The sequence below is a fragment of the Belonocnema kinseyi genome, chromosome 6 (assembly GCF_010883055.1).
Source record: "Belonocnema kinseyi isolate 2016_QV_RU_SX_M_011 chromosome 6, B_treatae_v1, whole genome shotgun sequence".
Taxonomy (NCBI): domain Eukaryota; kingdom Metazoa; phylum Arthropoda; class Insecta; order Hymenoptera; family Cynipidae; genus Belonocnema; species Belonocnema kinseyi.
In genome coordinates this window covers 148,985,770-149,012,971 of record NC_046662.1, presented here as the reverse complement: position 1 = coordinate 149,012,971, position 27,202 = coordinate 148,985,770, and the positions used below count along the sequence as shown (strand labels likewise).

General features: G+C 35.9%; 1 protein-coding gene across 5 annotated transcripts in view; it reads right to left on the bottom strand.

Moving 5' to 3' along the window:
- Positions 1-27,202, bottom strand: part of LOC117174089 (trimethylguanosine synthase) — a 180,836-nt gene that overhangs the window by 117,214 nt on the left and 36,420 nt on the right. For all 5 annotated transcript variants that reach the window (XR_004467258.1, XM_033362788.1, XM_033362787.1 and 2 more), the window contains exon 2: positions 23,828-23,969. Coding sequence is in view for 4 of the 5 variants with exons in the window: in XM_033362788.1 (XP_033218679.1) it covers positions 23,828-23,969 (142 nt within the window). In the remaining variant the exon portion in view is untranslated. The remainder of the gene's footprint in view (positions 1-23,827; positions 23,970-27,202) is intronic.

The window sequence follows — 27,202 nt, the reverse complement described above, 5'->3', positions numbered from 1 at the left end:
AACTTACAAAAAAGGAAACAGAAGGTAACCTGGTTTTAATTCAGCAGACGGAGTAAATTTATTTTACCATCAGTTAAACTAATGAACGAGAACCAGGTTACCTTCTGTCCCATTTTTTTTAAATTTCTTTTGAAGAGGACTGTCGATGAACAGTTGAAACTTTAAAATTGCTAGTGAGAGATTTCTGAGTTCAAACAAATATATCTTATTTAAACAGTAATCAACACCGTCTACTTACTTACATCTTCAACTGAATTAGTGACTCGGTGTCTGTTTTTATAACATACTTTTCCATTACAAACAAATAAATGATATCCTAGTTTTTACGCTCAATAAACCAAATTATAGGCCCAGAATGTATTATTAAAAAGCACATATATTTATAATTAAAACAAAAATATTTTGTTTTAAGGGCACGGCAAACTTACCCAATTCCTACATTATGGACATTTTTAGAAACAACTTATATCCACGCGAAAGGTTATATTGACTTAAAAATTTGGAAAAACTAGACGAAAGTGGTTTTATCTTTTTTGTGAAATCAAACAAATCAGAAATTCTAAATTGTTTAACAGATTGCAGAAAAGTGAGATGTCGCAAAAAAGTGAAAAGGCATATTTCTCACTGCAAATCATAGGAGTGCAATATTAAGCACTCCTGTCCAACATTTTGAAAGGATAAACAGGATCCGTAGGTCGAATAAATAAAATAATTTATCTTTCATACCAAAAGATATTCTTCTAAATATACCAAACGGACCAACAAGACGTGGTTGACAATTTTAAAATCTTTTTGTAAAGAACAAAATAGAGTCGTGCGTGGAATCGAAGTAAATATAAAAAGAAAGGAACGAGAACAAGTTCGATATGTGGCTATACATACACACACGCAATTAAAAATTTGTCATAAGGACAAACGCAGTATTTCGCCGGGAGCGGGTGCTTATATGAAAAACTGCACCCGATCTCAGCGAAATCACGGCAAAATTTCAGCCATAACAACGTCTCACGACTGTGAGATAGGTGATTACAGTCTGTGAGGAAATCAATAAGACGATCCGGCAAAAGTCTCGTGCACCCTGATGACACGAAGTAACCCAAGGACGACCACCTTCTGCATTTTTCCCACAAGTGTTTTAGCATATTGTTGACACGCAGGGATGCTTTTCAGGCGATTAACGAGTGAAAGCTTGGGACCTGCAAGAGCGCCGATGATAAGGACGATTAGTTAAAAGAATATTCCGGGTACAATCGTCTAAACTTCCTTCTAAGGTCTTATACCTCTCTTTGTTTTTATTCTCCTTGGCTATGATGATGTCAGCTGGTGCCGAAAATTCGATAACGAACATAGTTCGCTTCTCCAAGTCAAGAAGAACTATGTCGGATCTCGAATGTAGAACAGAAACAATTGACGAGAATATAAAGTTCCAGTACTGCTGTGATTTGGGAGAATACTTTTAAGTGCATATCGAATAAGTCACCTGAAAGCAGTTAACGGTAGGCGGCTCAGGGGAATTATCCGAAATGCAGTAAACGGTGTTCTTCCAAATCTCGGCAGAGTATATGCGGCACTTCATATTCTCGACAATTGACTCTATTTCCCGAGAAGCATTTAGAGGAGCGATATTAAGGTTAATGCCGTAAGAGTGACAGAGATGGTAATAAAGCACTCTTAGTGACGCATTGTGCCTTTGGATGTAGGTCGTTCCCGCTTGAGTTGGACTACTAGATAGTATATGTGCTAAATTCTCGGGGTGTGCATGGCACGCCCTGCAGCTAGCATCGGGAATGACTTGGTTCAAAATGTGGCGATGGTATTTCAAGGTGGAAATGACACTGTCTTGACATGGCAAAATAAAACCCCCCGTGCCCGACTTCCATCCGGGTAATTTAAGGAAAGCAAAAGTTAGCTGACACGACATTGACTGACCCTCCACATTTCTATGGAAGATGTCGTTTATCCTCTTATCGAGGAGCTGTTCCAAGGAAGTTTTTCTCCTGCACTTTCTTGATCCGGGCTTTCAGGTGTGAATACTCGAGATAGATAAGATTTGATGCATTTTGCTCACCCCTGATACTGAAGTTAAGTCCAAGTGTTCCAGCAGCCTCCTGCGCTGCTTTGTACAGAAACGCTTATTTTCCCACTTCTTCGTGTTTCCTGACCATTTTATGAAGAGAGTCTCTTCTATTTGCTACTCTATATGCTGTACCCAGGATAATCCTGTTGTGAGGAACTTCAAGATTCAATGTTCCGCGACCACCGAGACGGCGTGAGATGTATAGTCGCGAAATAGAAGACTTAAGCTGCGTGCTTTTGTGCATGTGCATAACCTTTCGTGTCCCGATATCCAAGTATCTGAGCTCGTCCTTCGCCTATGGAACCACTCTAAATGAACAGAGATCTACCGGGACGGCAAGCATGTTTGTTGCAGTTACTTTGTTCCTCGCCGACAGTTTGAAAGACGATATCTGCCGGATGAGACGTTTGTATCTACTTCGGAACCTTCAGGGATGCCATTAAGTTTTCTTCTCTTCAAATAAACCTTGGCGCTTTTTTCTCAACCAAATTCCATTCCTATTTGCTCAGTGTATCGTTTGGCAATTTCTAGAGGTAGATCTAGTTGCTCTTTATTTTTAGCAGTGATCTTAAGATCATCCATGTAAAATACTGAAAGGCACCTCTCTGAAAGGTGACCTTGTTAGTTGTCACAAGATTTTTTCCAGATGAGATAATAAATCTGGTTTTCCAAAGCAACATCAATCTTTCTATGGACCTCACGATTTGCGAATGAAGCTTCAAGATTTACAAAAGACAGATGATAAGTCTATGGAAAGTCGAATCGAAAACTTTCCGGTAATCAATCCAGGCCATCGATAGGTCACGCTGGTAGGTTCGTGCATCTTTGCAGACACATCTATTGATGAGCAGGTTCTCTCGACATCCTGCTACGCCTTTCTTTAAGCCGCGTTGTTTATACATTTCTTGCCACATACGTCTGATTGTCCGAACAATTCTATCATTTAGGATAGCTGTGAATATCTTATGCAGTGTGTTCTACCAGAACGTCTTGATACAATCTGCTGCCGGAAGCAAATAGTTCTTCATACCTTTTACTACTTTTTTTACCTCCACGGTAGTGATGGGTGTCCATTCTTCTTAAGGTGTTATAAGGGAATCATACATCTCGTTCAAGCTATGTATGTGCTCTTCTACCCACCTATTTACTAATTCTGAGCTGGTGCCCCAACAATGTACGTTAGTGAATTCATAATAAAATATATAATTACAAGCACTGATCGATTAATCTTGAATCTATGGTAGATTTAGTAAAGAGTTGGCAAAGACAAATTAAGTAACATAAAATATCATTTTCGTGTTCTAGAATTGTATAGGCTGTATTAAAGAAGAAACAAACAATGAGAGAAATAATATATAATATATAAATAATTGAGATTGAGTGAATAATAAGTAATGGTAAATTAGTATAGTATGTCAGATTTTACAGGATACATTTATACCTGGATTGAAATTATGGCCTACCAATGGGTTATTTCTTGAGTGGAATTACTGATTTGATATAGATTTGTAAAAAGGTAGTGCTTAAAGTGATATCGTGACGGAGTATTTTTTAAACTGTACGGTAAATTGTTCCAAATACGAGAACCTCTCACAGTAAATGCACGTTGAAGTTTACATGTTCGTTGGGAAGGAATTCTTAGCACTATTTTTTTCTCACGAAATATGGACTGAGAAGAAAGATTTTTTCCTACAAAATGGAAAAATTTGTAAAGATACTGAGGAGATTAATTTTCTATTACTAAATACATCAAGTTACCCATAAAGAATTATCTTGTCTTGGCTGTATTACAAAATTCAGTTTTTTCTCTGTATTGTGTTATGTACTCACTTTATGAATATTGTACATAAACCTAATGCATACATTGTCAAAACTCTCGTGTTTAAATTGAGGTTATCAGTAATGGCATCATATGTGGCGTAGAACGAAGAAACCGACCTTACAGGACCAAAAATCGAACGCAAGGATTTTAATGATTCTAAAGAGCAAAATAATGCCCGATCAAATGAGCCAACTAACTAAGAAATCGATCTAGAGAGGAAATAGGTCTCGAAGTGTATAATTTAAAATTATGCATATATCTGTGGTAATTTCAGCTTTAAAATGGATGTGAATAAAAGAACCCTCGTGTATCGGTGTACGTTTACTAAAATTTTTAAGAATCCACCTAGTTATGAATTTTGCAATTGAAGCAATTGTGATATTCTAATTCGGCCAGTAATTTTACACACGAAAAAGGTAAAAGTCATTATGTGAAAAAATAATTTATGTAGGCGACAGGATTCGAGCACTCGAAGCTTAAACTTCCTACAATTTCATGGATAGTGAAGAAACACAGGCCGGAAACGTTACCACCTACCTAAAATACGTAAGATACTATAGGTTTTTTTTAGTTCATATATGCCGCAACAAAAATATGAAATATACGGTTGCGCGGTGACAACGTACATTTATTTATTCTGTAGGATCTAACGAATATAATTATGCAAAAATTTTCCGGTCGAATTCATTTTACACGACTCCACCATTTTTACCCGGTCTATATGTGACGTGCGCCGAAGAAAGGAGGCGTACTCTAAAAAATCGAAATCGAGGTTCTTACACCTTTCGACAGTTTTTGAGTTGTCTACGAGATATCTCTTTCAGCGAGAATGTAGCGGTAACTGCAGAGGAAATAATTCGTGAGTTTTCCCTCTCTCCTAAAAGTCGCATCTATCAGGTCGACTTCGACCGCTCGCCTTGAAAAATCTCACTTTTCAGAGTAAGCCCCCTTTCTTCAGCGCACGTTACATATTAAATTACAATGCTATTTTTTCTTCTGGGAACCACAAATTAAACTCAAGTTGGTGATGCATCCACTTTCTCTTTTGTCGATTTAACGGTTTCGCTCTTTAAAAAAATGTTTTGCTCAAATTGATTTGTTTATTTTGTTGTTGTTGCAATTTTAAAAGTTCTGTCCGGATGTTTCTCTCTGCATGCGTATATAAATTCAACTTCTATTAAGTCTTGGTCGTGGAAAAGTAACAAGTCATGTTATATGTTTGAGCCTAATAGAATTCATTAATTTTGAATTGACCTTGCTCAGTGTTCGTCCCCACGAAATTCCCTCTCCCCTTGCGCAAGTCAGAATCAGTGACGCATCCCAAATACTAAAACGGACCTGTCACAAAGGTCATACGAGGGAATGTGTAATTTTGTTTTTGTCGAGGGTGTAATATCACATTGCTGTTCGAGAGTCCTTTTCTTTACATCGCTAGAGGATGTAATTTCACAAACTTTTGTGAAATCACACAGAGAAGTGTATGGTAATTACAATGATGCAATATGCTATTTCCCGAAACTTTGTAATTTGACACAAACCTTTTTTGACATTATTGTTTTCAAATGCATATATAAAACCTGGTTGTTTATGTCCTCTATTAGTGCATACAGATTCTTCCTGATTTACATCTTTGATATAGAATACCTTTGCGTTGGTTAAATTTGGTTATATCATTGGCATCTATGCCATCAGCTTCAAACAAGTTTCCATTATTCACAAATTCCAGAGGCAGCTTATCAATAGGAGGTTGGTATTCCACTTCCATTTCTCTGGCTGATTCAGGCCTTCTGCCTCTGGAGGATGTGGTGGTACTGGATCATCGTGAGGTTGCACAAGAATATTAATAGCACGATTATGTTGAATTGCTTCACCGATCGCTGCTTGCTTTTGTGGTACAGATTTCTCTAAATGATATTTATTATCGACGTTTTACATCGTTGAATCAACCTATCGTTTAATCTCTATTGCTAGGCTTTCTAAGATGAGTAGTTTATTTCTTATGTCCTTTACCTTACCGAAAAGAGATCTTACTGAAACTTTCTCTATATATGGATACTTTGCAGCAAACACATTAATTCCTGTATTCTAGTTAATGCTCTCCCATAGTATTTCAGTTAGGTGTTTGGGTGCAAATCGCTAAGAGCACCAACGTCTTAACTTTTCAACGTTTGGTATAACAGCCTGCCTAAACATAGCGCAGATGTTTCTCCACGGTTACGTAGTACCTGCATGCGAGGGAGGTGAGTCTGGGAATTTACCAGAGACAAAAGTGAGAGGAAGAGTGACTAGGGATACTGACGGATTATATGTAAGACTGTATGCTGTAGCGGTATTCTAACCAATTAGTAAATATAAGTATAATGATATAAGTGTAAATGGGAAAAGGGTATAGAACAGTCCAAAGTAAAAGAAGATTTGAACAATTTAAGTGTGGATGTTTTATTTGAAAGATGTCAACTTACAAGCTTTCTTTTTAGAAGCCCAGATTAATTGAGAAACTATTTGCATTAATGTTGAATTCCTAACCTTGGAAGAGGGACATACATCTGGAAAAGCAGCTGTAGAGGATAGTGACAAGCTGCATCATGAGCCTCGAACATACTTCCGTTTTAGGCCGGAGGGCACTCTTTTAACTGAAAGGTCTGAGTGGGCGGTGGTTGTGAACAGTACAGAAGAAGTAGAAATCCGATGAAGGGAGATGCGCGCATTGAGTAACTACTCTGCCGGCGATTGGAAGCTTACTTTTCTTGTCCTGACAAAAACTTAGGCGCCAACCTCTCCCTTACTCCGTGATATTAAAATGTCTAATGTCTAAAATAGATGCCTACTGAGTGAATAAACATCGTCTGCGAGACGATTTTTATATCCAGCTTCAAAAAAGTCTCGCTCGATGTGAATCGCGTATAACACATTTTTTCTAATAACATGCACACATATTTTACTTTCGAGTATAAAAAAAATTTATATCGTAAAGAAAATGCAGTATCACATTTCTTGATGCAACTAATATAGTTGCCTGATTTACTTTTCAACTTTCCGCATGTTGAGGTGAAACGATATATTTGGAAATTGACAGTTTATTCAATTCTCTATTGTTAGTATCAGATTTCTATCTGCAACTAATATTCAAGTTATAAGCAATCTGAAATCATTAAAAATACACATGCGTTTATTATTTCTGAAGTATCAGAAACCCAGGTGGAACATAGATTATTGTAGTATATCAAGCAATGAATGAGGTGTTGGGTGCAGGAGCGTAGTGAGTGCGCTTACGCGCGCAAGCGTGCAGTCGTTGGCCCTACACGAGTGTCTCATACTATTTTGCGTTATAAGTGCATAACAAGGGTTGATGAGGGCATGGGCCTAGGCATTCTGGGGGGTAAAACCCCCAACAGAAGAGAAAATCTACTGATTAATTAGCGTTTCTACCTCTTTAATGTTTGATTACAGATAATGTTACAGCATTGCAGATAATGTTGAAAAACAGCTGGAAAAAATGGCATACAAAACACGGAATTTTTTATTTAAGGCTATGTAACGAGTGGACCAACTGATCAAGGTACTCCTGAGATCAATATTTTGCACCCTTATTTAAAAATAAAAGTTTAAATAACGCAGAAAAAATGTTCGGAAAATAATAATAAATGTTAAAGGACCGTTTGTGCCAAGGCACAGAGTTGGGGAAATCCACAAGTTTATTTAAGAAAATAAGAAATATCGACTGATGCATTTAGACTTTACGGTAGAAGTTTGACTTCTATATTTCTCTGTCGGTAATCATGCAATTTGTATTACCCACAGACCCATAGAAGTTCGAAGTTGTCTCCTCGCTGAGATAATGCTGCTCTGATACGGCTGATTCGCATGTCAGACACGTAGTATCTAAATATATAAATATGTTCATTTGTTTTTTCAAGTGCATAAATATTAGTTTTACAATTTTTGTGTATAATATTTGTGACGAATTTTGGTTGTTTTGCCCCACTTTGATAAATATAAACCTCATAATTAGCCCATTGACAAAAATGAAAATTTCTTACAGTGTTCTACAACATGTACGGTATTTTTTCAAATTAATAATTTTAAAAAACTTTTTTCACCACTCTAATTGTTTAGGACCAGAGACACCCTCCTTCAGGCCTTCCATTTAGCGTAATAAATTTTCAACACGAAATTTTATTCCGTGTAGACGTAAGTTGGCAACGAAAAGTACCGTAATAGCTAAGAGTTTTGTATTCATTGAAACAACATTTTTTCCAAAATTTCCACCTGAACAAAGCAAAAACTTGTACTTTATTTCCTCCTTCATTTCCCAAACTTTCAGAGCGATACCTCATTTCGTATAGACGTAAGTTGAGAAAGAAAAAATAGAGAACCAGCTTTGGTCAAGTGACACTCGTTGCATAGCCTTAAGGGCATGTGGTACTTAGAAGATTATTGATTTCACCAGTTTAGGTTTCTCCGGCTTTCTTTCCAGAATAATACATATTTTATCTTAAAAATTTGGCAAATGATACCGAACATGCTAACTGATTTTGCTAAATTTGATTAATTTGCCTGGCACTTCGGAATTAGTATCGATTTTATAAGTGTTAGATTCCCCCGGCTTTTTACCTAGATTAATAAATATTTTATCTTCAAACTCTGGGGAATGATATTGAACATGCTAACGGACGTGCGTGCACACTTTTTTTGTGGGTTAATTAAAAAAATTTGATTTTGCTAAAAATGTGTGTATTTTGAGGTTATTTGTGTTACAATTCTCACGAGCGTTACTTCCAAACTACACAATATTTTTGGCCGAAAACTTTAAACTTACAAATAAACATATTAATTAATGTCCTTGAACTAACCTTATATTGTTTGTAGGCAATCAGGAAAGTTTATTTCATCAATAATTTCCAAATTATCGAAATGACAGAGATGAAAACGACGAATCACACGACGAAGTATCACATGCCCTTAACTTGTGATAATAAATAGTGACTTATGTCATGTATTTTGTACAGAGAGTTTACACGGCAGTAAATAGTAGGTTCAAAGAGCCTCCGCAATCAATCCGTAGCACTCTCGTTCATATTCTTGACTTTTCATTGGCTACGAAGCCTCATACAATTTATTACATCGTCATATATACTTAGTCCAAGAAATTAAGTCTTTTCCAGAAAAAAAAATGAAAATTTTTTTCCCTTCATAATTATGTCCGTGAAGGCTTTAGAAATGAAAACCAAAATAGTTCCCCATCAGGTCACTTACCTATAAATCCCTAGTAATTATGAGACGAGCAGCGTGATACCTACTGCCTGCTGTCAGTAGAGCAGTCTGTTTTATGAGTGAACAGTATACTACTGCTCTACAGAAACCTACTGCTTAGGCCGTGTACCCGAACGGTACAATTAAAACAATTCTATTTGCCGCAATGACAGTAGACCGGCCCTCGAATCGGTCGGATTAGTCTGGCAAGTTTCAGTAAAATTCTGGCTGGATGGACTCCCGACTCAACAATGAAAACGCACATGTATGCTATCTTTAAAGGAGTACCTGAGTACTTTTTTTCTATGTCGGCTTAGATTCGGTTTATATTTAGAATTTTATATTTCAGACTGAAGAAAAATGACGAACAACTTCAGATTCAAACCATCAATAATAATTAGCACTTCGCAGCAATGAATGAACTATAATTAAATAATTATAGAAACATATACAATTTTCAATATTCGAAGAAAAGAAAACAAAGTTTCATATCAGGGTTACTTCAAAATTTCAAATGATAAGTTTTATTTGAATACTTTAATTAATGCCTATGGTTTTAGGTGATAAATTGAAACCATAATTCATATTTATGAAGAGAGAAATGCAAATATTAAACTTAAATTTTAGGAAGTATCGAAGCATATCTCTTTCTCTCGCTTCGATTGCTCGTTCACACGTCCGCCAGTAAAGTTGCGCTAGATTAATGTAGAAGTACAGAGATATAAGAATTGATGTAAATAGTTATGAATATTGTAAATACTATAAATAGTAAGGATAAGATAATATAAAATTTGCAGATGGTCATATAAGAAACGAAGGGCATGTAAACCCTCAGGGGACTTATTATGAATAAAGAAGAAATAGACATTAAGCGTTGCCTCTGATCCCGTTCGTTCAAACTTCAGTTCCAAGACTTCACTTTGATTAATTTATGTAGAACATTTTCAATTTTTTATCTATCTGATAAGTATCATAAAGATTATTTGTAATTTGTAAATTTTATATCTAGTAGAAATTTGGATTAATAATACTTAATCCATCCAAAAAATTACATTTTTTCACAGTTTTGAGAATGTTGAAAAGCATATAGCTTTTTTACTTTCAATGAAAATTTAAAACGTCATGAAAATAATTGGCAAGCCTTTTTGTTCGGTACCAAAAACATTGGATAAATTTTGCTAAAAATTTGTTTCAAATTTTGAAAATGCAAATTTTCTAATCTATCAGAAAAACATTTGTTCATATATTTTTTTATACTTTAAAAATTTTAAGAAGCATATAACTCTTTATTTTTCCTTTCAGACCTGCACAAAAAAGGCAATTAAAAACTGATTTTAAAGTTTAATGGCTCACTTTATTTATTTCAGAGATTAGTTTTAAGACAAATATTTGCCATGCAATTGTGCAAAAAAAAATACAAAAATAAGCAATATTCAAAGTTATCTATTTAGAAATAGACTAAATTTCATTAACAAAATAAAAATTGCATAGGAATAATGTTAGTGGAGCCTTTGCTTTGATTTTATATAAAAAAGACAATTTTTATTAAATTGACTATAAAAACATTACAAACAATTAAAGCCGAGAACTTTCCCAAGTCGGATCATTTTTATCTGTAGGCGGGTCAGCTTTTCCTAGAGACAAGTTTAAATTATCAGTCATCGAATAATTGTAGTTAGCAATTGTCCCTGAAATTTATTGTGAACATTTTCTGTAAATTTCAATTTCTGAGCTAGAGCAAAATTTTGTAACTACATCTATTTCCATGGTTTTTATGGTTTATTTTGAAAATATTGTTTTTATATCAAAACACTCCGAATAAAAATCGCGTATTTCACAAAAATAAAAATTTTTGTTAACAACCCTTTTTTTGAAAAATCATTATTTTAAAAAGAAAATAAACCAAAAATTAAAGTACCGCTGATTTTTCAATATTTAGGTACAAAAAATGAACTGTAACCAAATTAAATTTATCCCTGTAGCAATCTATCGACTTAGATAAAATAAAAAATGATTGCAAAAAGTTGAATATGAAAGAGTTGCAGTTGCATTCTGAAAAATCAAACCCTTGCTTCATAAATTAGAAAAACGAATAGCAATTTTCCGTTTTCGTTGTAACAAGTAGTGTAACTATTAAACTATTAACTGTATGAAAATCATTTTTGCAGAACTCATTTTCCTTCATTTTATGTGTACATTATTTTTCTCTAGAATTCATACTTGTCAATTTTGTTGAAAAATAATGATCTCACCGAAAATTGTGATAAAACAAAAAAGTTGCATTTTTGCGAAATAGCCATTTTTCTGTGGAACAATTATATATAAAAGCAATATCATGCAACAAAAAATATTTTAAAATGCGGTTGACCTGCGCTTATATTATCTCCATGAAATTTTTATTTAGTGTACCTTGTAACTATTGGACATGGGTTCGATACAAAAGCGAGCTACAGCTTTTATTTGTTTATAACAACATCTGAGTTATACCTCATACTTTTAACTTGTCATTGTTCTTCGCTATCATAAAGTCATTCAATAAACCACGCTCTTTTATCAATTAATACTGTTATTTTAATATTATATATATTCCAATAAGATCCACGTAGTTACAACAAAAGTGAGGTTGGAAATTTTTGTTTAGAAATGAATTCCTCGCACTCGGCGCGCATCGACGCATTGGGTTAGGAGAACTTTGATATGTGGAAGCTCCAAGTTAAGGACCTTTTAGTGAAAAATAAAGCGTGAGAATATGTTAAGGGAGAAAAGTCTAAGCCAACGGTAATCGAAGGAAATGCGGCGACAGAAGCGGCAGCGAAGTCCTGGGATGTTGCGGATAGAAAGAATCATTCTGATTTGAGTTTAGCTATTCATCCGTCAGAGCTATGGACAAGCTCCATCGAAGTGAAGAGGATTTTAAAGAAGATTTGTTGACAATTATATTGTTATACAGCTTGCTACCCAGCTTTAAAAACTTTCGATGTGCGATAGAATCACGCGCCGATCTCCCGACGCCAAATGCCCTAAAAATTAAAATAATCGAAGAAAGTGATGCCAGAGAGTTAAACAGCAGTGATGTAATATCAAATTTCAGTGCTACGATAGCTAGAAGTAGCAACAGCAGCCACACTCAGAAGTTTGGGAAAATGGAGAAGAAGCAAGAACTAAATAAAGAGAAGCAGTTCTTTCCGTTCAAGTGTCACCGATGTGGAAAGGTTGGTCACAAATTTGCTGAATGCAAGGCGATACAAGTAAATTAGTCTGAGAAAGCCAGTAAAGTAGTGTAAAACGGTTTGCTCATTACTGTCAACGAAGAATCAGCGCTAAAAACGGAAAATTCCTACGCTGAAGGAAAATGGTGTCTCGATAGTGGCTGTACATCACACATAAGCAGTGAAATAACAAATTCGTAAGTGGTCAACAGTGTAACAGTGTACAATTGCACTTGGCATGTAGTGCGACCACCACGTCTATGAGAAAAGTGGTTTCCGTTAATTTTGCTGAATTTTTTATATGTTACGTATCATCATTCTGAACAAATGTCTCAATGGGCACAAAGCCAAAAACTCAAAGGGTCCCAAGATAAGGCCTCCCGAAGTCATAATAATGGGGGTATCGGCTCTACAAGTTCACTCGGTCAAATTCAGTCAAATAATCAAAACCACTCTTCCGAGTAAGGAAAATGACAGTGAACTTGTAGAGTCGATAACCCCATTATACTGATTTCGGGGGGCCTTACCTAGGGACGCTTTGAGTTTTGGGCTTTGTGCTTATTAAGACATTTGTTCAGAACGACGAGACACGTAACATATCAAAAATTCAGCCAAATTAACGGAAACCACTTTTCCCATAGGCGTGTTACGGGGTCCTTTAGAGAATATGCTTTTTGTTCCAGATTTAAGAACGGATTTATTCTTGGTGGGTAAGATCGCCGATAAAGGTTATGACGTAACCTTCAAGAAAGATGCAGCTGTGATGCGAGGCGAGCATAAATGTGAAAAGGTGTTTGCTGAGAGAGTTGACGGACTGTACTACATTCAGGAAAATCTGGAAAAATCCAAAGGTATCATCCGAAGAACACAGCTCATCGAAATTAGAATTATAGCAGAAACGACTCGGTCACATAAATTTTAAAGATCTGAAGAAGCTTTTGGCAGATATTAAAATAAATTTTTATGAATGGGAAGAAGTTTGTGTTTGTGAAATGTGAATCAAGGGACACTTTTCACGAAGTTCTTTTCCCAAGATTTTGTCTCGTAAAACAAAATTATTAGAAATCGTGCACTCAAGACTTCTGGGGCCTGATGCGCACGCAATCTAAAGGTAGCGCCAAGTATGCAGTACAAGTCCGATAACTTTTCAAAACTGGGGCTGTAAGGGCGGAAAATTCTAGGAATTGCGGATTTATCGGATGCCCCCTGTATTAGTACGATATTAGGTGCGCGCATGCGTAAATCAAGGGCGCAAATCATGAGAAAAATAGCCCACGTAGTTAAGAACCACAATCAGTGTGCGTGCCGTACGTGTGATGACGTTTTAAGGGGAGTGTACACTTATCGGACGGCAAGTTATCGAATTTTTACTGTATTATGACTTTTGTTGATGATTTTTGTAAAATGTGTATTTTGAAATTTTTATAATCAAAGGACATTAGAAGCTTTTAAAAACTACCGGAATTTAGTAAAAAAGCAAACCGGACAACGAATAAAATGTCTCCAACCCGATAATGGAAAAGAATATCTAAACAAAGAATTCAACAATTCTTTAAACAAGAATGGCATCACCCGAAGATTAACTGTTGTCTAAACGCCTCAGAAGAATGGAGTGTCGGAACGTAAGAACAGCACATTAGTGTACATGGCAAGATGTTTATTGCTAGAATCGAATCTCCCTAAGTCTTTCTGGGCAGAAGCTGTAGCAACTTCTAATTATTAACGAAACAGATGTCCTTCAAGAAGTCTCAATGGTCAAATGCCACACGAACGATGGTACGGAAAACTACGAGATATCTCGCACCTAAAAACTTTTGGAAGTAAAAAACATTGTTTGGATAAGACACCCGAAAGAGACAAGTTTGATCAGCTAACCCGTGAATGCTTATTCTTGGGACATTGTGAAGAATCGAAAGAATACAGAGTTTGGTTGACCGAAGCTGGAAGAGTAGAAATTATCAGAGATGTGACTCTTTTTCAACGAGTTTCTGTCGACGAAGAAATAAGAAGAATTTATCTTGGAAGGACAAAAGAATTCAACAGAAGAAAAAACCTTAGTGAAAATAGAATACACACAAATTCAACCAACTCCAGAAATTGAAGTCAACGAAGTACAATAAGATGATGTCCGTTCTGATAGCGAAAGTGAAGATTTCTTAGGATTTGAAGAAGCTGAAGATAATGTAGAACCTGAAAGAAGAAAGGTAGCTGGACGTCCTAAAATCATCAGAACTGTAAACCCAGGATGACCTGCAAAAACATACAACACGAGCAATCGCACCTCTCGAAGAAGAACATTTAAAATGTGCTAACATCACAGAAATCTCCTTAAAGGAAGCGCTCACCGGAAACGAATACAAAGAGTAGACAAAGGCAATTCAAAGTGAATTCGAGGCACTAGCAAAGAATAGAACTTCGGTGTTAGCAGATGATCTTGAGTGTTTTGAAGTGTTTTTGCTTGAGATCTTTGAAGATATGTTACCTGAAATCGCAATAAAAGAGAAATGGCAGGAATGAAAGTCTCAAAAAGAAGGATCAGCAGCAAGAATGCTCTCAGACCTCCAGAAAGTAAATCAAGTTTGTTTAATGAAGAGCCCGTAATTTATCTCTCTGCAACCTAAATTATATCATTAGTATGAATAATAATATACAAAAATACATTTTGTAACTTCGATTATTGTTTTATTGATTATTAAGAAAAATTTCAAAGTTATTTTGACTTACCCAACAACGGAAGGTAAAGGTTATTATTAAGACCAGTTGATGTTTATTTGAATAAATCATGGTACATCCTATTTTTTTTCTTAATAATTTCCAGAAAAGCAACAGAAAGTGAATGACAAAGTGGTACGCCATTGTATTTTATTAAATTTGTATAGAATTTTATGTAAATTGACTGAGAACTAAATAGTTTTCACGATTTCACTACGTTCAGATTATGTGAGCCATTCCCAATATTGTTATAATTTTTTAATACTAATTTACGTATTTTTCTCGCGGCCAAGCTTATTTTCCGTTACCTGATAGTAAGTACAATAAGATAAAAAAAAATTTCAGTCAGCTCAAACAACTTTTTTTCTCAGAAACTACACTCCCCAAAGTGGCCAACCTTTTGACAAAGACCCTTATATGGTCTAAAGCAGGCTGGACGTCAATGGCATAAGTGACTTGACAAGAAATTAAAACGCCTTAGGCTAAAGCCCTCGAACACAGATATGTGTGTCTACATTGGCAAACAAAAAGGAAAATTGCTAATTGTTGCAGTTTACGTCGATCCATGAAAATATCACAAGGTGGATATGTCGAAGATATTTTGAAAAGATTTGGGATGGAATATTCGAGACCTGCTGCGACACCTATGGATCCAAATACGAAGTTCTTTGAAAAGGATTCAACCGAAAAATACGTAGAATATCCGTTTAGGGAATTGATAGGAATTCTCATATACCTGGCTGTTGTAACACCGCCAGACATAGCATTTTCGGTCAATTTCCTTAGTCAGTTCAACATTATATATCAAAAACAGCATTGGATCGCAGCAAAGATAATTCTACGTTATTTACGTGGAACAACGAGCCTGGGTATCACGTACGAGAAGAACTCCAATCAGTTGGAAGGATTTATGGATGCTGATTGGGCAGCATGTCCTCCGGATAGAAGATCTTATACTGAATGTGTGTTCGTCCTTGCGAATGGAGCAGTGACCTGGGAGGCGAAAAAACAACGCACTGTTGCGTTATCAACCAGCGAAGTCGAGAATATGAGACTCACTGAAGTTGCGAGAGAAGCATTATATTTAAACAGATTCCTCAAAGAAGTTGGATTAGGGAATCAAGATGTAATTAAAATCTATAGCGACAACCAATGGGAACAAAAACTGGCGCAGAATCCAGTCTCCCATTTAAGAACGAAATATATTGATATACGTCATAATTTTGTGAGGGAAGCACTCGAACGTGGGATGGTTACGTTGCACTATCTTCAACCAGCTGAGTTGATGGCTGACGTGTTCACCAAAGGACTACCAAGAGAAAAACATCAGAAGTGTTTGCTCAATTATGGAATGAAAATTTACTAAGTGTAGTGATGTACGATTGAGAGGAAGTATTGAACATGAGTTCGATACAAAAGCAAGCTACAGCTTTCATTTGTTTATATCGACATCTGAGTTATTGTTTATACTGTCAACTTGTCATTGCTCTTCGCTATCATAAAGGTAGTATTCCCCGGATTGCCAGGGGGTAGTAAAAGTCCGGCCGGAACTACTGTCGCCACATTAATCCGGCCACCGGAATAGTCGGGAGCTAAAGTTGCAGTAACATAATCGATAAGCAGGTAAAACATTAAGCCGAATCGTGCGTGGTAGCCGCATTCCCGAGAGTCCTAGCTCTAATCCCTATCCTCGAAAAAAATCCCCTGAAAGGGTATTAGCAATTATTTTTTACTGTTTTTTACGAAAGAATTCATCGGAGAACAAACATGAATAGGGGACAGAGTCCATGTTAAGTGATAACAAGAATTTTCTTCATAGAATGGGATTTAGATGTAACTCGGCGTATGCAGTCATATATTAGTGAAGAAAAATTTCCCTTAGTGATTTTGGAAAAGTGGAAAAATGGCGGCGATGTGGGAGTTCGAGAATTTTTGCAACTTTTTTTTAGATATCTCATATCTTCGGTTCTAATAAACTGATTTGACTTTTTATGCTATGAAAATGTTCTTATAGACATGTACTTTTAAATAAAAAATTTTATGTTTCGAAACAAAACACATTTTTTTGAAAATTCAAAAAACTAAAATTGCCTTTTTGAAAATACGTGTCTTCATATTTTTTTATTTCCCTTTCCTTCATTAGTTAATGAGAAAATAAATAAAACGTAAGTTTCAAAGCTTTTAATTAAACACATTGATTTATAAAATTAGTAAGTAAAGGTGACCACCTTTTTTAACAACAATTTGGTATTGTATAAATATAATTTCAAACAACTGAATTAGTAAGAGCGACGTATAAAGAAAAGCGTTAGTATAGTATAAAAGAACGCACTATTCAGTTCAACGAACCTTGCACGTTTTACGTATTTTAGGTGTACTCCTGTTTTAAAATACAGATACTTTGATACCTCCTTTAGCCCAGTCGTACGTTTCTCTAGCAATTATGGTCTTATTCTCGTACGGACGCTGAAGGTTTGTTCACAAGGACCTTTTCAATGTGCAGTTGCATGCAAATTCCATTCCGCTTTGCATCCGAAATCTTGCTCCTGGAGTGTTAAGTTGCAAAAGTTCTGACGGTTTTTGTACTGTGCCGCTGAACCATCCGAATTGTATGTAACATGCTTCACAGTAGTTCCTACTTTTTCTCGTAAAAAAGATACTATTATCAAGACAATATTGATATCAAGACACTATTGATATACATACTTTGTTGTTTGTTAACAAAATCATGTCAAAAAAGTCGTTTCATATTTTCGCTTAAGCTGTTAATAAAGTCATATACTGGGGCCACAACAGTTTCTAAATCTGATCGATCCACGTTTACCCACTGTTTAACTTTTATATCTTCAAAAACAGTTTCGACGTAGGCTCTTTCTAAAAAAAGTTTAAGGTTCTCATCGCCGGGACTTTTCGCACATTCATTAAAATATCACGCTATTTGTGCAGGATTACAAATCCACTGGGATATCCAATGCGTAACGGTTGGAAATGGTAAAACAGTAGACTTAGCCAATTGCTTTATATTCCCACCAATAGACAGAAGTTTAGCGTTCAGAAAAAGCGACCTTAAAAAGTTCATACACCTCTCTCAAATCACATAAAACTAAACGTTTTTGAACGTTTATTCCAAATTTTCCTTCAAATAAACTACGATTTCTTTATTTTCATGAACAGGATTTGCATCAAAAAGCTTGCAGCATAACATACTTTTCTGAAGACGGCTTTCTTTTGTTTTTAGCTCAAGAAAATTGATCTCTTCTTTTCTAAGAATTCGTAAACAAGCATTTAGAGAGGAAACGGCTTTCTCTTTGTCTAGTTTAGAAAATTCAGTTTCACTTTTAGTTAAAATATTACTGTCCACATCCATATCAATTTATTCTGAAAATTTATCTTCGAGAATTTGGTTGACCTGAGAATCATGATCCGTAGATGTATCAGAAGACGGATTTTGTCCTTGCGAAAATTTCTTACGGAAGCTATCACAAATAAAATGGTTTTTTCGTAATAAATTGAAACTTTTCACGAATACTTTCAGGAACAGACTTGACATTTCTTTTAATATTACTGTGACCAGATCTGCCAAAAGGATTATAACATCTTTTACTAACAGGCATTTTGGCAACGATGTATCCACATACCAATGGAGCACATGTACGGTTTTTTGAGTTTTCAAAAAAATTATAATTTTTTTTTTCTAAACATACATTTTTTTATTTAATGGAAATCTCCATGCGAACAGTTTTAGAGCTTAGAAGTTCAAATCGGTTTATTAGAGCCGAAGATATAGAATAGCAAAGAAAGTTAATAAAAACTTTCAAACAACAAAATGGTTCTACACAAGAAAAATGGTACTATACACTTTTGTTGTAGAAGCCACATGTTATGCGTTATCAGGTCCAGGGTGGGGGGAATGTTTTCGCATATTTCTCGAAATGTACTCGCGCGCTTAGTTTTCAATTCATATCGTTTAAACGGGTAGTTCCACGACAAAAATGCATTAAAAGCATTTTTCGACCAGAAAACGTCCTTCTAGCAAAAATAAATGTATTTTGCAATGCATACATTTTCAAAGTAATCATTAATTTTTTGCATTTTTTTATTGTGCTCTCCTCTATAGTCCCAATCTATTTGTTTTTTGTTTAAAATATTACGCAGAATAAATATTACCCTATTTTGTTGCTTAAATTTGAGATAATGTGACATATATAATGTATGAACAGGGAGAGTTGAAAACTGAGTATTTTTTTGGAGCTCCTGCTTGTAAATTCTTATAAGCGTGGATTCTCAGGAACATAAGATTCCAACTCTAGCATCGACGAGCCTCGCTTTACCATCTTATTGTTTACCAATTACCTGGCAAGCTGTGAGTCATCACTAGCGCGCTCGTAAACGAAACTCACGGCTGGCTATGAGATTTTCCATCACTCAATTTGGTCGACGACGGTTCTTATTGACTTTAACTCTTAAAGTTTTTACTTTTCGATTCTATATCGTTTGCTGATTCCATGCCGAGATATTGATAACCTGATCAATTATCAATGCCTCGGAGAATTTTAATTAATTTTGATTCCACTGAAGATTCTCTTTAATGTACAGGAAAGCTTGCTTCTGCTTTATCCGTAAGGAAATTAAAATCTAATTTTTTTTCCCCTCTGGATGTTCCGGACATATTGTTTTAAAATCCTAATATATTACGTATTGCATATATCATCTGAGTTACACACACATACACATATACACATACTGGTATTAAATAATATTTTATATTTTATTAATATTTTGTTTCCCATATTTTATTTTATATTAATCGAATGTAGAGTCATTAAAACGGAGAAACGAGGCAAAGTAGGCGACAAGAACAACGGCACGACAAGCAATAATTTGATTTGATCGCGCGCCAAAAATTCGACGGAGTGGAAAAGAAGTTCGAACTGAGATTCCCACGTTCGACTCCACTGCCACGGGGTGGAAAAGGCCGTACGCTCCACATAATACCGCGCCCTTGTCCCACCGACGTCATTCAGCATTGATCCACGGACCAACCACGACGTATCTGCCGGCCGACTTCTCTGCCTACCATCTTCGCTTCTCCAGTTCTCGCAGCCCGGAAGTCCAGGCGAATTACACTTTGGAAAAAAAAATTTTAACAGCAATTGAACAATTGGAAATTGTAAAGTGGTTCATACACGGAAAAAATTTGTTCATTACAATTTACTTAATTAGTTGGGTAAATGGAGGACATTACTGAAGTTAGATAAAGTTTACAATTATTTTAGAATTTAATACAAAACATAACCTCAGAATGATCGAGAAAATGCGAAAAACAGTGTTTCTTTTTTTCGTTTTTTATTTTTCATTTTTGGAAAAATATATTTATTTTGATGAAACTCAATGAAAGTATTCCTTTTTATGTACTCAATATTCACCAATTTTTTTAGATGGAAAAATCAATTGATTTCCGAGATAATCATTTGTTCCGGTTCAAAACAATTTTTTCCAAATGAAATTTGTCCTTCATAAAATCATCGTACAGAGTTCTTTCAGGGCTCAATTTTTTAGTTTTGACATACACTTTCTGATGAAATGAAAGAAATATAGTTCCTATTGGAGGAAATGCTCAAAAATGAAAAAAACTCGAAAAGTGACTTTTGCAACAATACATTTTTCACTAAATGTTGGTCATTTGTTTAAATTGTAAAATATCTTTAAAAAGCTGATTTAAAAAACAATGAAGCTTCAGATGGATATGGAAAAATACGAATTCAACCATTTTTTGCCTTAAAATCAATTGGTTTTTTAATTTTTGTTAAATTTATAGACGTATAAGCCATTTACAATCAAACGAACTGAATTTCCGGCTTCAAGCAAAGACCTGGCTGCTTCTGGTCAAATAATAAAATACAGTTTTTTTCTTATTTTTTTGTCAAATTGAGAGGAGCAATCAGTTTTTTAAAGAAGTTTTACATTTTACACAAATTATCAATATTTAGTTAAAAATTTATTGTTGCAAAAGTCACTATTTGAGTTTTTTTCCATTTTTGAGCAGGTTCTCCAATAGGGACTATATATTTTTTCATTTCATCAGAAAGTATATGTCAAAACAAAAAAATGGAGCCCTGAAAAAACTATGTACGATGATTTTCTGAAGGACAAATTTCATTGGAAAAAAAAGTGTTTCGGATGGGAACAAATAATTATCTCGGAAACCAACTGATTTTTCCATCTAAAAAAATTAGTGAAAAAGTCACTGATACAAAAGTTGTAGTTTTTAAAAAATAATCTATATGTTTTCTATGGAACACTTTTCTCTCTGACGTCAACTTTCGCCGAAAATCACAATAATACCATATTCACTCCTTTTAACCCCCCCCCCCCCCCCCTCCAAATCAACCCCGCCACACCTCTGTTCACGCATGTTTTTACGTTGATTGTGAGCCACTTTACAATTTCCAATTGACCAAGTGCTGTTAACAATTTTTTTTATTTTGCCTCAAATTAAGTTAATTCCCCTGGACTACAGGTATCAGCGTGGGAAATAAATCATGTTTATACGAGAACTGGGCCTGGTTTATTTCTTATATAAGCAAATGCGCTCTTTACCGAATGAAGCGAATTTTCCGGGCTTCAGAAATTATAATACTTGCTTCAGAAATTATAATATTTTTGTAAACGTACAAAATTTACTAATAAAACTTGTACAAAAAATATTTCAACTAAATTTCATCCGGCACACAACAAAGGACTCACAACGTAGGACGAGCCAGCTGTTAGAGTCTCGTCTAATGGCCATCAGGGTTCGGATTTTCGTGCACTTCACGAAAACCGTTACCGACTGATGCCAAGGAATTAATAGTCGAGTCCTTTTGTTATTTAACGGATGCGATTTAGTTGAGAAAATTTTTTTTATGCCTTTTATTTTCAAACGGCGTACTTTAACGTAGTTAAAGAAAAAGGTCGGAAGTAATTTTCAGTGAAGTTCCCTCCCAAATGAAGTACCTAGACGTAAATTAGTGCACTCTAGCACATTTTCCAAAGTTCCAGCTCGATACTTTATTTGCAAAAAAGTTCTTAGGTTAAAAAAATATCACTGATGATGAAAAGGATATAAGGGAAGATCAGGTATATTATTGGTGCGGAATATTAATCCTTAAAGTCGAAAGTATTTCAATATTCCCATGAAGCACTACGTAACTCTAGTTGATACTAAGGTTATCTGAAATTTAAGCAACAAAAGGTGATGTTTATTTCGAGTAAAATTAATAACGAAAAACAAGTGGAGTAGGACAACAGGATAGACCACAATAAAAATAATCCTCCAAAAACTCTACCTTATGGGTGGGCTGGAAATGAGATCCTAGTATTGCACTTAAAAAGAATTATTTCATACATTAAAAATCAATTTATTTGTAAAATACATTTATAGTATCTAAACGGAAACATTCAATATTATAAATGTTCTACGATGCACTTTTGTCGAAAAATTACCTGTTTATAAGTTTTGAGTCGAAAACTAGGCGTGAGAGTTCAATTCGCGGAATATGCGAGAACGCCCCCCCCCCTTCCTTTCCCACTCATGGAGCTGGTTAACCACTTAGGGCTGATTTTTCACTAACTCCGATTAAATCGCTAATCATTTATTAGCCATATTTAATCAATACTTTGCGTTCCACCATTCTTTTAATCATGATTCGGGGAAGATAATCCAGGGTTAACATAATCGTCCAATAATGGCTGGTTATGGAACTTAATCAGTGATTAAAGTAACATAACCCCGAAATTGAAGTGCAAGTGCAGTGAGTGCATTTAACTCTTCCTGTTTTTATGGTTCATTTACATTTTCGAGTTCAAAATTGAAACTACTACTTTCAAACCATATGCACTTTCTAAAAAATTCCTTGTTTTTTGTAGAAAATTTATCTTCTTACCTGGAAATTTGTTTTCATTTGCTATTTGAAAGTTTTTCAAAGGGAAAATTTTACTGTTTTTAATTGTAATTTTTTTTTTGGCTGGACACGCAACTATCTGTTTGAAAATCTATATATTGTATTTAAAATTATCATTTTTGGTACACAATCAATTTTCTCACTCAAAACCTAATCTTTTTGTATGAAACACGTTTATAAATAATAGTAATTGTTCTTCTTTTTATCGAAATGTACATTATTTAACACTTTTATTCTGGTTACCATGTATAAATAAAAATTATATTTCAGAAACAACGGTATTCCACCTAGGATACAACTTCTACTGTCTCTACGGCAACTGGTTTGCACCTTATTGCTGCGTGGAGTATTATTCAACACTTTTCTTTTCTTTTTTGTTCCGATTTTTATTTGAAAAACACAATTGCCACTTCTCTTCTATTGCACTTGCCACTGAAACCACTCGTAACGTCAAACTTAGGGGATCTTATCATATGCTAATATGGCGCCGAGTATTAACGAAGAATTTCGTTCTATCTAATCAAAGTCGCCGTTACAACAGAAAGACCTAGAAACTAGAACTTATAACGAACAGAGTATACGATTAGCTAACCAGAGGTTGAAAATGCTTGGTAGAACGGTTACGGGTGTATGAGTAAGCGAGCCGATGATGGTGTCACCTGTCTCTTTATGTTCGGTAAACAAATTCTTTAGATATGATAGCTACACTGACTATGATACACATCGATCACAGGGAATGTTATTGCTGCAATACAACTTCAGATGTATGAATAGATTGATTAAAAACAATACTGATCATAAACCAACATACCTCGTGTTTTTCAAGATGGTAAAGTTGCACCTCTATAGGGATTTTTTCTTTTGCATTAAAAATTTCACACATGCAGTCTCCTTCAATATATTCGCCTTCACTTGCATCTTCTGTATTGAAAATGGTGTAAATTTCAGGAGTTCTGCAACAAAAACCGCAGATATGACTAAATTGTACGATATTATAAGAACATTTCTAAAACTGTTATAAGCAACAGGACTAGCAGAGGTATACGATTCAGTTCAGATCTTGATTTAGGATGAGAAACACGCGCAACTGTATCCAAACTTATATCTCTTCAACTGCTAGTGTCAGTTTGAGCGTTGTGTACACATTTTTTCGTGTATCAACAATTTATCAGTGTTTTACTTTTCTACGTTTATACATATTTTCAATTACAATTACTTTGACCAAAATTTTACCTAAAGAACATTCATCATTGAAGTGCAATAAACAATTTGCACTGTGGGTTATTAAATGTTACTGAATTTTGTAACAATATTAGTGCAATCAATTCGCAAATATGTTTATTTAAAAATATAATTTCTATTGTATTTCGCAATTAATTACTCATTTCCAAACCATTTTAACTAATTAAGTTTGCCCCCTGACTTCAATTCGCGTCTTTATAAATAACAAAGGTCTTTCGAGCCGGATCCTAACGGCGATGGATTCAGTTGTAAAAAAGTGTTTTTTTTTCTTCGGAAAACTATTGCGAGACAGTTGAAAAACAGTGAAGAAATGAGTAAAAAACATGTTGATACATCGGATGTTTTCCACGATACTTTACCTGATGCCCACAATGCGTCAAGACGCTAGGCGTTAACACCAATGGGTCGAATGTCGCCAGAAATTTTAACGAGTGCAAAGTGTAAATGTAGAATGAAAACAAAGAGTACAAGCCAGTCGACAAGCATAGCTGCAAATTCCAATATAACGGACCCAACCGAAAACTATGGAAGGGAACGGTAATCTTGGCATTTCACCCGCATAGTACGGGAATCAGCTGTCAGAGAAGAATGCAGAATAGTCGAAGTCAAAGGGTGCTGCCAGAAAAAGCGTTACAGGCTTCAACCTACACAGCACTGAACAGCCGCTTGAGATAACAGTATACGATGGCGAAGAAAATTCCGAAAATATATGACCCCAACCAAAGTTGGTCAGTGACGCCGCATTAACTACAAGCGGCTTCAAAGACAGAGATGCTTGCTTTGCAATCTAGAATACGAGACTAAGATTGGCGAAAATTGAAAAGGATGAGTAATATGAGATCAGTGATACCACATCATCTGCCAATTCCCCACAGTTGCTACATTCAAGTACCAAACCTGGGAGATACATGACCCAACCAGGAAGGCTAGGGCGAGGGTTGTCAACACGCAAAAGGAAAACTTAAGTGCATCATTAGTTTTGGTACAAAGCGTAAGGTAAATTGAAATATATATGTTAAAAATTTGTCATAAGGAAAACCGCAGGATTTCACCGGGAACGGGTGCTAATCTGAAAAATTGCACCCGCTCCCAGCGAAATCGCGGTAAAATTTCAGCCACAACCACGCCTCACGACCGTGAGATAGGTGATTACAGTCTGTAACGGAATCAATACGACGATCCGGAAAAAGTTTCGTACACCCTGAGAACATGCGGCGATCCAAGAACTACCGCCTTCTGCACTTTTCCCGCAAGTGTTTTAGCATATTGTTCACACGCAGAGATGCTTTTCAGGCTATTAATGAGTGAAAGCTTGGCACCTCCAAGAACGCCGATGAGAAGGACGATTAGTTTAACAGAATATTCCGGGTACAATCGTTGCAACTCCCTTATAAGGTCTGTATACCTCTCTTTCTTTGCATTCACCTTGGCTATGATGTTTTTGTCAGCTGGTGCCGAAAATTCGATAACGACTCGATTTCACTTGGAGCATTTAGAGGAGCGATATTCAGGTTAATGCCGTAAGAGTAACAGAGATGGTAATAAAGCACTCTTAGTGCCGCATTGTGCCTTTGAATGTACGTCGTACCCGCGTGAGTTGGACAACTAGATAGTATGGGAGCTAAATGCTCGGGGTGTGCATGGCACGCCCTGCAGCTATCATCAGGAATGTCTTGGATCAAAATGTGGCGACGGTATGCTAAGGTGGAAATGACACCGTCTTGGCATGCAAAAATGAAACCCTCCGTACCAGACTTTAATCCGGGCGATTTAAGGAAATCAAACGTTAGCTTACAAGACATTGATTGATCCTTCACATTTCTGTGGAAGATACCGTGCATCCTCTTATCGAGGAGCTGTTCGCGAAAGTTTTTCTCTTGTGCTTTCTTCATCCGGGCTTTTAGGAGTGAGTACTCGAGGTAGATAAGATTTCATGCATTTTTCTCACCCCTAATACTGAAGTTAAGTCCCAGTGTTTCAGCAGCCGCCTCCGCTGCTTTGTACAAAAACGCTCCTTTGCCCACTTCTTCGTGATTCCTGACCATATTAAGAAGAGGGTCTCTTCCATTTGCAACTCTATATGCTGTACCCAGAATAATCCTGTTGTGAAGATATTCAAGACTCAATATTCCGCGACCACCTTGACGGCGTGAAATCTACAGTCACGGAACGGAAGATGCCACGTCCTGAATGCGGCTCTGTGGCACGCCCAGGTATGTATAAGCCTCTTAAGCGCAAAGGTGTCGTATAGCGCTTCTATCAACGAGCTCAGGATCTTCAGGGATGCCATTAACTTTTCCTCGCTTCAAATAAACCTTGGCGCATTTGTCTAACCCAAATTCCATTCCAATTTCCTTAGTATATCGTTCGACAATCCCTAGAGCTTTATGTGGTTGCTCTTTGTTTTTAGCGTAGATCTTAAGATCGTCCATGTAAAATACATGAGTGAACTTGTACTTTCGATCTGCAGGTTTGCCGCATAAGTACCCGTCGGAATGGCGAAGTGCTAGAGATAGTGGCAATAATGTAAGGCAAAAGAGGAGTGGGCTCATGGTGTCGCCCTGAAAGACACCTCTCTGAAAGGTGACCTTGTTTGTTGTCATATGATTTTTTCCAGATGAGATAGTAAATCTGGTTTTCCAAAGCGGCACCAATCTTTCTCTGCACCTAAATATTTGCGATTGAACCTTTAAGATTTCCAAAAGACCGATGATTAGTCTATGGGAGGTCGAATCGAAAGCTTTCCGATAATCAATAAGTCACGATGGTAGAATGCTGCATCTTCGCAGGCGCATCTATCGATGAGCAGGTTCTCCTGACATCCCGCTCTGTCTTTCTTTGAGCCTCGTTGTTCATACAGTTCTTGCCGCACAAGTTCAATTGCCCGAACAATCCTATCATTTAGGATGGCTGTAAATATCTTATAAAGTGTGTTCAGACAAGT